General features: G+C 32.1%; 1 protein-coding gene across 2 annotated transcripts in view; it reads left to right on the top strand.

Moving 5' to 3' along the window:
• Window positions 1–3,218, top strand: part of igsf21a (immunoglobin superfamily, member 21a) — a 172,640-nt gene extending 169,422 nt beyond the window's left edge. For both annotated transcript variants that reach the window (XM_068595861.1, XM_068595860.1), the window contains exon 10: window positions 556–3,218. In XM_068595861.1, the coding sequence (XP_068451962.1) occupies window positions 556–629 (74 nt within the window). In that variant the 3' untranslated portion in view covers window positions 630–3,218. The remainder of the gene's footprint in view (window positions 1–555) is intronic.
• The last annotated feature ends 8,957 nt before the right edge of the window (window positions 3,219–12,175 follow it).

Raw genomic sequence — 12,175 nt, 5'->3', positions numbered from 1 at the left:
CCGTCGCCATCTTGCTCGTTAACAAAACTGACCACATTGGTTCCACAGAGGGTTGACATGTGGAAGAGAAGTCTGGTAGCAAGCTGTCAATCCCAAAGTGGACTTAAAGCACATTAAAGGACATGTTTCATAGACTTCTATACAATAAGACCGGAGGAGTCGCCCCCTGCTGGCCGGTAGAGAGAATCACTCACAATCGCTGAAAAACTGCCGTTAGTAAAACACTGTATTGTAAATCACATGTTGTGCTTTAACAGAGCATGTGTGTGTGTCTGACGGAAGTGTGTGTCTGTCTGACGGAAATGTGTGTCTGTCTCACTGAAGTGTGTGTCTGTCTCACTAAAGTGTGTGTGTCTGTCTGACGGAAGTGTGTGTCTGTCTGACGGAAGTGTGTGTCTGTCTGTCAGAAGTGTGTGTGTGTCAGAAGTGTGTGTCTGTCTGACGGAAGTGTGTGTCTGTCTGACAGAAGTGTGTGTCTGACAGAAGTGTCTGTCTGTCAGAAGTGTGTGTGTGTCAGAAGTGTGTGTGTCTCACTGATGTTTCTTTGCCTCGCAGACGGAGCTTCAGGCGTCGTGGACGGACTCACGTGGATGGCCCTCGTCCTCACAGTGACAGTGGAACTGACGTGAAACCTGTCATTGGAGACACTCTCACGATGACACACACACATAATTGCCCTTCTTACACCGCATACACACACCTACACACACACACACACACACACACTTTCCACAAACCCTGCAAGCCTTCTCCAGTCATCAACAGGCTCTCCATGCGTCAGTCGATCAGGAAGCGGCGCCGTCTCGGGATGGCGCTCCACTGTTCTTTTGGTTTTTTTGTAATGAAATAATAACCAAGATAATGATATCAAAAGAACAACATGATGAACATGACAATAACCACCCCCCCCCCTCCCAAACACCGATAGAGCCCATTTTCACCCTTTTTCTGTTTCCTGTCCCCACGTCTGCCTGTTGATCAATAAAATCTGATGAGTTGAAATGGAAAAAGAAAAAAAAAGCATTTGGATTTTATTTTGTTGAGTCAGAAATGTCCTTTGGTGTTGACTGACATGTGACGCGTGGAGCTGGACATGCGGCACCGCACCGACCCGTCGCTTACACGGGACGCAGCTGATGAACAAACAGACGCTCCCAGAGAACATTCGTTTTTTATTGATATCAAAAGTTTTCAATTCTGTTGTTCTGATGGCGCGGAATGTACACAAGGATTTAAATGCATTAAGAAACTAGAAAGAAAAAAAAATCTCCTTTTTGAGTGTATTTTGTGTACATCAGTGTAAATATTGAACATAATTAAAGAGGTTCTATGGGGACGGTTGCTGACGTAGTCGGAGTTCACGCCTTCTCCACTTCTGTTTGTACTTCATTCAACACGTTCTCAGATCACTCGGCTGAAAGGACAGAAACATTAAAAGCTTTCCTGTTTCTCATTTGGGCTTTTTAAAAAAGAAATACCTAACAGGTCTCCAAGGACAGTAAAAAAAATATATATAAAAAAATCGAACATATGTCTGCTGTTTTGGGGTTGTGGTGCATGTGACGTTTGAAGATTATTTCTCCCTTTTGGTGTGTTGCAATCGACGGCACTGCAACTCATTGTCACTGGCCTGTAATCCAGTTATTCACTTGTGACATACTATCTTCAGTGACCTACATTGTGTGCAATGCGTAACTCTCACCCACACATCTACAGTACTAGTACCATCATTTTAGCCGCCATTTCCAGGAGGCGCTGACTCGAGGCGGCGTGTGTAAACAGGGTTGTTGCATTTGTTTCATTTCACCTGTATTAAAATGGAGAGATGATAAAACTTACCAGCCTTGACTTTACTTCCCCCCCACTGTGTTCCACATGTTCAGCAGTAGATGTGCGTCATTGACAGGTATAATATACAGTATCTATCATCGCTCACGGCTGCATATCTAGATTATTGCAGGGATTGTTTACAAGCTCATTTGATGATAATCTCCACATGACGGAAATTTGAAGGGCAGTCTGCCTGGAGACTCACAGGCGAGCCCCGAAGATGACTTTGTTTCAGACATTTCTCTCTTTGTTCTGACCCAACGTGGCTTTTTGAATCAGATTCTGGCTCATTGCTGTTAACCAAAGGCGGCTGCTGACATTTCTTTGGGGGAAGAAAAGAGGTTTTGAGTAGAATATTGTAAAAAAAAAACAAAGCTTTATTTCAAGGAAACAGCTCAACACTGTCCAATAACAACTATGAACAAAGTGTAACTTTGGGCGTGAGAGGTTCAGAGCAGCGTGTTAAAGAAACGTTGTGGGGAAATATCTCCTCCACACCGGCTTCACACTACTGACAACAGACAACAATCAGCTGACAAACTCTTTCACACCTGAACGTCTGCGTGGTTCCCTTCTCGGTGCCGGTGAGCTCGTAGCTGCAGGTTCCCGTCGTTCCTCGGATCGGCACCGGCTGCCCGGTGAGCCGGAACCACGAAGCAGCGCGTCAATCAAACAGGCCCCGCCTCCCGCTCGGTAATGAATAATTAAAAGCCCAAACTAAAAACAGGGTTTTGCACCAGAGGACTTACATTCATGAGACGCTAGAAATGCTATTTCTGGTCGTAGTAGTTTCCGTCAGTGGTGGAAAATCTGGAGCAGAAGATAATTCGTTGGAATAGCAAATATGAAATCAGGCACCGCCTCCCGATCCCGGTAGACACCAATCAAATCAACAGCGTGCGGTCACGTGACTCACGTGTACGATCCCCAGCGGCGCCGCCACGTTCCCGCTATGTTTCAAGGTGTGAAGGAAGCCGCCGAAACCTGAAGGAAGACCAGCTAATTATTAAGAATAGTAATAATAATAATGATAATAACAAAGAACAGCTGACCTTTACAGGCGTTATGGAGCTCCTCAAATATCAGCTTCAGCATTCCCGCATAAAAAAAATTTGGACCAAAAATTTTTTTTTTATTTCGTTGTCCTTTTTTTTGCGTGACCTATGGAAGCGCATTCCCGACACACACAAAAATTAGGACCTGAAAAAAAAGAAATTAGGACCAAAAAAATACATATATATATATTTTAATTTTTTTTTTTCGTGGCGTGAATTGGCTTCCATAGTACCTATGGAAGCCCATTCCCGACACAAAAAAAAAGAAAAAAAAGACCAAAAAAAAAAATTATGACCAAAAAAAAAAATATATATTTTTTTTTTCGTTCTTTTTTTTGCGTGGCGAGAATGGGCTTCCATAGTAATCTATGGAAGCCCATTCTCGCCGGGACAAAAAAAATTAGGACAAAAAAAAATGAATAACATTAAGACCAAAAAAAATATATATTTTTTTTTTCGTTCTTTTTTTTTTTGCGTCCTATGGAAGCCCATAGGAACCTATGGAAGCCCATTCCCGCAACAACAACAAAAAATTAGGACCAGAAAAAAATTAATAAAATTAAGACCAAAAAAAAAATATATATTTTTTTTTCCATAGGAACCTATGGAAGCCCATTCCCGCACAAAAAAAATTAGGACCAGAAAAAAGAAAAAAAAATTAGGACTAAAAAAAAATATATATATATTTTTTTTCCATAGGAAACTATGGAAGCCCATTCCCGCAACAAAAAGAATTAGAACCAGAAAAAAAAAAAAAATTAGGACCAGAAAATATATATATATTTTTTTCCATAGGAACCTATGGAAGCCCATTCCCGAAAAAAAATTAGGACCAGAAAAAAGAAAAAAAAATTAGGACCAAAAAAAATATACATATATTTTTTTCCGTTCTTTTTTTTGCGTGGCGAGAATGGGCTTCCATAGGAAACTGTGGAAGCCCACTCCCGCGACAAAAAAAATTAGGACAAAAAAAAATGAATAAAATTAAGACCAAAAAAATATATATATTTTTTTTTCGTTCTTTTTTTTTGCGTTGCGAGAATGGGCTTCCATAGGAACCTATGGAAGCCCATTCCCAAAAAAAAATTAGGACCAGAAAAAAGAAGAAAAAAAATTAGGACCAAAAAAAAATATATTTTTTTTTTTCGTTCTTTTTTTTGCGTGGCGAGAATGGGCTTCCATAGGAATCTATGGAAGCCCATAGGAACCTATGGAAGCCCATTCCCGCACAAAAAAAATTAGGACCAGAAAAAAGAAAAAAAAATTAGGACCAAAAAAATATATATATATGTATATTTTTTTTGCGTCGCGAGAACCTGTGGAAGCCCATTCCCGTGACAACCAAAGAAATTAGGACCAGAAAAAAATAAATAAAATTAAGACCAAAAAATATATATTTTTTTTTTCCATAGGAACCTATGGAAGCCCATTCCCGAAAAAAAATTAGGACCAGAAAAAAGAAAAAAAAATTAGGACCAAAAAAAAAATATATATATTTTTCTTTTTCCATAGGAACCTATGTAAGCCCATTCCCGCAACAAAAAAAATTAGAACCAGAAAAAAATAAAATAAAATTAGGACCAGAAAATATATATATATATATATATATATATATATATATATATATATATATATATATATATATATATATATTTTTCCATAGGAATCTATGGAAGCCCATTCCCGAAAAAAAATTAGGACCAGAAAAAAGAAAAAAAAATTAGGACCAAAAAAATATATATATATGTATATTTTTTTGCGTCGCGAGAACCTATGGAAGCCCATTCCCGTAACAACGAAAGAAATTAGGACCAGAAAAAAATAAATAAAATCAAGACCAAAAAATATATTTTTTTTTTTTCCATAGGAACCTATGGAAGCCCATTCCCGTAAAAAAAGAATTAGCACCAGAAAAAAGAAAAAAAAATTAGGACCAAAAAAAATATATATATATTTTTCTTTTTCCATAGGGACCTATGGAAGCCCATTCCCGCAACAAAAAAAAAAATTAGAACCAGAAATAAATAAATAAAATTAAGACCAAAAAATATATTTTTTTTTTCCATAGGAAACTATGGAAGCCCATTCCCGCAACAAAAAGAATTAGAACCAGAAAAAAAAAAAAAATTAGGACCAGAAAATATATATATATTTTTTTCCATAGGAACCTATGGAAGCCCATTCCCGAAAAAAAATTAGGACCAGAAAAAAGAAAAAAAAATTAGGACCAAAAAAAATATACATATATTTTTTTCCGTTCTTTTTTTTGCGTGGCGAGAATGGGCTTCCATAGGAAACTATGGAAGCCCACTCCCGCGACAAAAAAAATTAGGACAAAAAAAAATGAATAAAATTAAGACCAAAAAAAAATATATATATTTTTTTTCGTTCTTTTTTTTTGCGTTGCGAGAATGGGCTTCCATAGGAACCTATGGAAGCCCATTCCCAAAAAAAAATTAGGACCAGAAAAAAGAAGAAAAAAAATTAGGACCAAAAAAAAATATATATATTTTTTTCGTTCTTTTTTTTGCGTGGCGAGAATGGGCTTCCATAGGAATCTATGGAAGCCCATAGGAACCTATGGAAGCCCATTCCCGCACAAAAAAAATTAGGACCAGAAAAAAGAAAAAAAAATTAGGACCAAAAAAATATATATATATGTATATTTTTTTTGCGTCGCGAGAACCTGTGGAAGCCCATTCCCGTGACAACCAAAGAAATTAGGACCAGAAAAAAATAAATAAAATTAAGACCAAAAAATATATTTTTTTTTTTTCCATAGGAACCTATGGAAGCCCATTCCCGAAAAAAAATTAGGACCAGAAAAAAGAAAAAAAAATTAGGACCAAAAAAAAAATATATATATTTTTCTTTTTCCATGGGAACCTATGTAAGCCCATTCCCGCAACAAAAAAAATTAGAACCAGAAAAAAAAAAAAAAAAATTAGGACCAGAAAATATATATATATATATATATATATATATATATATATATATATATATATATATATATATATATATATATATATATATTTTTTCCATAGGAATCTATGGAAGCCCATTCCCGAAAAAAAATTAGGACCAGAAAAAAGAAAAAAAAATTAGGACCAAAAAAATATATATATATGTATATTTTTTTGCGTCGCGAGAACCTATGGAAGCCCATTCCCGTAACAACGAAAGAAATTAGGACCAGAAAAAAATAAATAAAATCAAGACCAAAAAATATATATTTTTTTTTTCCATAGGAACCTATGGAAGCCCATTCCCGTAAAAAAAAATTAGCACCAGAAAAAAGAAAAAAAAATTAGGACCAAAAAAAAAATATATATATTTTTCTTTTTCCATAGGGACCTATGGAAGCCCATTCCCGCAACAAAAAAAAAAATTAGAACCAGAAATAAATAAATAAAATTAAGACCAAAAAATATATATTTTTTTTCCATAGGAAACTATGGAAGCCCATTCCCGCAACAAAAAGAATTAGAACCAGAAAAAAAAAAAAAATTAGGACCAGAAAATATATATATATTTTTTTCCATAGGAACCTATGGAAGCCCATTCCCGAAAAAAAATTAGGACCAGAAAAAAGAAAAAAAAATTAGGACCAAAAAAAATATACATATATTTTTTTCCGTTCTTTTTTTTGCGTGGCGAGAATGGGCTTCCATAGGAAACTATGGAAGCCCACTCCCGCGACAAAAAAAATTAGGACAAAAAAAAATGAATAAAATTAAGACCAAAAAAAAATATATATATTTTTTTTCGTTCTTTTTTTTTGCGTTGCGAGAATGGGCTTCCATAGGAACCTATGGAAGCCCATTCCCAAAAAAAAATTAGGACCAGAAAAAAGAAGAAAAAAAATTAGGACCAAAAAAAAATATATATATTTTTTTCGTTCTTTTTTTTGCGTGGCGAGAATGGGCTTCCATATGAATCTATGGAAGCCCATAGGAACCTATGGAAGCCCATTCCCGCACAAAAAAAATTAGGACCAGAAAAAAGAAAAAAAAATTAGGACCAAAAAAATATATATATATGTATATTTTTTTTGCGTCGCGAGAACCTGTGGAAGCCCATTCCCGTGACAACCAAAGAAATTAGGACCAGAAAAAAAAAAATAAAATTAAGACCAAAAAATATATTTTTTTTTTTTCCATAGGAACCTATGTAAGCCCATTCCCGCAACAAAAAAAATTAGAACCAGAAAAAAAAAAAAAAAAATTAGGACCAGAAAATATATATATATATATATATATATATATGTATATATATATATATATATATATATATATATATTTTTCCATAGGAATCTATGGAAGCCCATTCCCGAAAAAAAATTAGGACCAGAAAAAAGAAAAAAAAATTAGGACCAAAAAAATATATATATATGTATATTTTTTTGCGTCGCGAGAACCTATGGAAGCCCATTCCCGTAACAACGAAAGAAATTAGGACCAGAAAAAAATAAATAAAATCAAGACCAAAAAATATATTTTTTTTTTTTCCATAGGAACCTATGGAAGCCCATTCCCGTAAAAAAAAATTAGCACCAGAAAAAAGAAAAAAAAATTAGGACCAAAAAAAAAATATATATATTTTTCTTTTTCCATAGGGACCTATGGAAGCCCATTCCCGCAACAAAAAAAAAAATTAGAACCAGAAATAAATAAATAAAATTAAGACCAAAAAATATATATTTTTTTTCCATAGGAAACTATGGAAGCCCATTCCCGCAACAAAAAGAATTAGAACCAGAAAAAAAAAAAAAATTAGGACCAGAAAATATATATATATTTTTTTCCATAGGAACCTATGGAAGCCCATTCCCGAAAAAAAATTAGGACCAGAAAAAAGAAAAAAAAATTAGGACCAAAAAAAATATACATATATTTTTTTCCGTTCTTTTTTTTACGTGGCGAGAATGGGCTTCCATAGGAAACTATGGAAGCCCACTCCCGCGACAAAAAAAAATGAATAAAATTAAGACCAAAAAAAAATATATATATTTTTTTTCGTTCTTTTTTTTTGCGTTGCGAGAATGGGCTTCCATAGGAACCTATGGAAGCCCATTCCCAAAAAAAAATTAGGACCAGAAAAAAGAAGAAAAAAAATTAGGACCAAAAAAAAATATATATATTTTTTTCGTTCTTTTTTTTGCGTGGCGAGAATGGGCTTCCATAGGAACCTATGGAAGCCCATAGGAACCTATGGAAGCCCATTCCCGCACAAAAAAAATTAGGACCAGAAAAAAGAAAAAAAAATTAGGACCAAAAAAAAATATATATATGTATATTTTTTTTGCGTCGCGAGAACCTGTGGAAGCCCATTCCCGTGACAACCAAAGAAATTAGGACCAGAAAAAAATAAATAAAATTAAGACCAAAAAATATATATTTTTTTTTCCATAGGAACCTATGGAAGCCCATTCCCGAAAAAAAATTAGGACCAGAAAAAAGAAAAAAAAATTAGGACCAAAAAAAAAATATATATATTTTTCTTTTTCCATAGGAACCTATGGAAGCCCATTCCCGCAACAACAAAAAATTAGAACCAGAAAAAAAAAAAAAAAAATTAGGACCAGAAAATATATATATATATATATATATATATATATATATATATATATTTTTTTTTTTTTTTTTTTTCCATAGGAATCTATGGAAGCCCATTCCCGAAAAAAAATTAGGACCAGAAAAAAGAAAAAAAAATTAGGACCAAAAAAATATATATATATGTATATTTTTTTGCGTCGCGAGAACCTATGGAAGCCCATTCCCGTAACAACGAAAGAAATTAGGACCAGAAAAAAATAAATAAAATCAAGACCAAAAAATATATATATTTTTTTTCCATAGGAACCTATGGAAGCCCATTCCCGTAAAAAAAAATTAGCACCAGAAAAAAGAAAAAAAAATTAGGACCAAAAAAAATATATATATATTTTTCTTTTTCCATAGGAACCTATGGAAGCCCATTCCCGCAACAACAAAAAAAATTAGAACCAGAAATAAATAAATAAAATTAAGACCAAAAAATATTATTTTTTTTCCATAGGAACCTATGGAAGCCCATTCCCGCACAAAAAAAAATTAGGACCAGAAAAAAGAAAAAAAAATTAGGACCAGAAAAAAGAAAAAAAAATTAGGACCAAAAAAATATATATATATGTATATTTTTTTGCGTCGCGAGAACCTATGGAAGCCCATTCCCGTAACAACGAAAGAAATTAGGACCAGAAAAAAATAAATAAAATCAAGACCAAAAAATATATATTTTTTTTTTCCATAGGAACCTATGGAAGCCCATTCCCGTAAAAAAAAATTAGCACCAGAAAAAAGAAAAAAAAATTAGGACCAAAAAAAAAATATATATATTTTTCTTTTTCCATAGGAACCTATGGAAGCCCATTCCCGCAACAAAAAAAAAAATTAGAACCAGAAATAAATAAATAAAATTAAGACCAAAAAATATATTTTTTTTTTCCATAGGAACCTATGGAAGCCCATTCCCGCACAAAAAAAAATTAGGACCAGAAAAAAGAAAAAAAAATTAGGACCAGAAAAAAGAAAAAAAAATTAGGACCAAAAAAAAAAAAAAATATATATGTTTTTTTTTCTCCATAGAAGCCCATTCCAGAAAAAAATTAATTAGGACGAAAAAAAAAAAAAAAATTCTTTTCTTTTTTTTTGCGTGGCAAGAATTCCCGCAGAAAAAAAAATTAGGACCAGAAAAAAAAATAAAATTAAGACCAAAATATATATATATATATATATATATATATATATATATATATATATATATATATATATATATATGTATTTTTTTCCATAGGAATCTATGGAAGCCCATTCCCGCGCAAAAAAAAATTAGGACCAAAAAAAAATATATATATATTTTTTTTTCCATAGGAACAAAAATTAGAACCAGAAAAAAAAAAATTAAGACCAAAAAATATATATATATATATTTTCCATAGGAACCTATGGAAGCCCATTCCCGAAACAACAAAAAAAATTAGGAGCAGAAAAAAATAAATAAAATTAAGACCAAAAATATATGTATATATTTTTTTTTCCATAGGAACCTATGGAAGCCCATTCCCACCACAAAAAAAAGAAAATTTAGGACCAGAAAAAAATAAATTAGGACCAAAAAAAATTTTTTTTTTTATTTTCTTTTTTTTTTGCGTCGCGAGAATTCCCGCAACAACAACAAAAAGAATTAGGACCAGAAAAAAAAATTAGGACCAGAAAAAATAAATAAAATTAAGACCAAAAAAAAAAAAATATATATATATATATGTATTTTTTTTCCATAGGAACCTATGGAAGCCCATTCCCGCACAAAAAAAAAATTAGGACCAGAAAAAAAAAAAGACCAAAAAAAATTTTTTTTTTTTTTTGCGTGGCGGGAATGGGCTTCCATATAGGTATCAGTTTTCTATGGAAGCCCATAGGAACCTATGGAAGCCCATTCCCACAACAAGAAAAAAAAATTAGGACCAGAAAAAAATAAATAAAATTAAGACCAAAAAAAAAATTTTTTTTTTTTCCATAGGAATTTATGGAAGCCCATTCCCGCACAAAAAAAATTAGGACCAGAAAAAAGAAAAAAATTAGGACCAAAAAAATATGTATATATATATATATATATATATATATATATATATATATATATATATATATATATATATATATGGAATGGGCTTCCATAGGAAACTATGGAAGCCCATTCACGACACAAAAAAAAATTAGGACCAGAAAAAAAAGAAATTAGGACCAAAAAAATAAATAAAATTAAGACCAAAATATATATATATATGTATATATATATATATATATATATATATATATATATATATATATATATATATATATATATATATTTCCATAGGAATCTATGGAAGCCCATTCCCGCACAAAAATAAAATTAGCACCAGAAAAAAAAATGACCAAAAAAAAAAATGTTTTTTTTTTTCTGTGGCGGGAATGGGCTTCCAAAGAACTGATGGAAGCCCATTCCTGCAACAACAAAAAAAGGACCAAAAAAGGACCACAAAAAAAAGACCAAATCAAAAAAAAAATTAAGACCAAAAAAATAAATAAATTAGGACCAAAAAAATATATATATATTATTTTTTTTTTGCGAGGCGGGAATGGGCTTCCAAAGAAACTTATGGAAGCCCATTCCCGCAACAAAAAAAAAATTAGGACCAGAAAAAAGAAATGACCCAAAAAATATATATATATTTTATTTTTTTTTGCGTGGCAGGAATGGGCTTCCAAAGAACCGATGGAAGCCCATTCCTGCAACAACAAAAAAAGGACCAAAAAAGGACCACAAAAAAAAAGACCAAAGTAAAAAAAAAATTAAGACCAAAAAAATAAATAAATTAGGACCAAAAAAATATATGTATATATAATTTTTTTTGCGTGGCGGGAATGGGCTTCCAAAGAACCTATGGAAGCCCATTCCCGCAACAAAAAAAAATTAGGACCAGAAAAAAAAAAAAAATTAGGACCACAAAAAAAAAAAAAAATATTTCGTTGTCCTTTTTTTTCTTTTTTTTTGCGTGGCGGAAATGGGCTTCCACAGGAACCTTCCATAGGAATCTATGGAAGCCCATTGTTAAAGTCCCAAAGTTTCATTCCAGGAGAGAAATGAGAACTTGACTATTGACTACAAATGTCAAAATTACAGTTACAGCCTAAATATAATTGTAGCTAATATTTGTACACACAAAGTACATTGTTGACCTTCCATTTAACATTTTTAAGAACTGAGTAAAACGCAAAGTCCACACATATGTTGAATTAATTATTTACTTTAAAGTAACCCATCAATAGGCTTACAGGTGGTTGACATTGCCAAGTTATCTTTTAGTAAATAACAAGCGCACTTGAATATAAAACAGTGCTTGCAATGTTAAATTAAAAGAATACGTGAATTGAAACAAGATTGGACTATTTTTTGACTTGTACTTGTTTTGTTATATGAAGATTACATATTTACAGCCTAAATATAGTTGTATTTTATAATTGTATTTTAAATGAAGGTATTGTAAAACCAAAGTGATGAAATAACGAATTGGTTCGATGTTTTTTTTTTATTTTTGTCAATGAAAATATTTTTTTTTCTTTCCCTAATTTTTATTTTTATTTTTTTTCCCTAATTTGTTTTTCTTTTTTTCGTCCTAATTTTTTTTTGTGTGTGCCGGAAATGGGCTTCCATATGTTTTTGACGGTATATATATATATATATATATATATATATATATATATATACAT

This window comes from Clinocottus analis, unplaced genomic scaffold, assembly GCF_023055335.1.
Source record: "Clinocottus analis isolate CAN_PGR_092001 unplaced genomic scaffold, fCliAna1.0.p SCAF_32, whole genome shotgun sequence".
In the NCBI taxonomy this organism is placed as follows: domain Eukaryota; kingdom Metazoa; phylum Chordata; class Actinopteri; order Perciformes; family Cottidae; genus Clinocottus; species Clinocottus analis.
The sequence above is the reverse complement of the archived record's forward strand: the minus strand, read 5'-3'. Positions and strand labels throughout refer to the sequence as shown.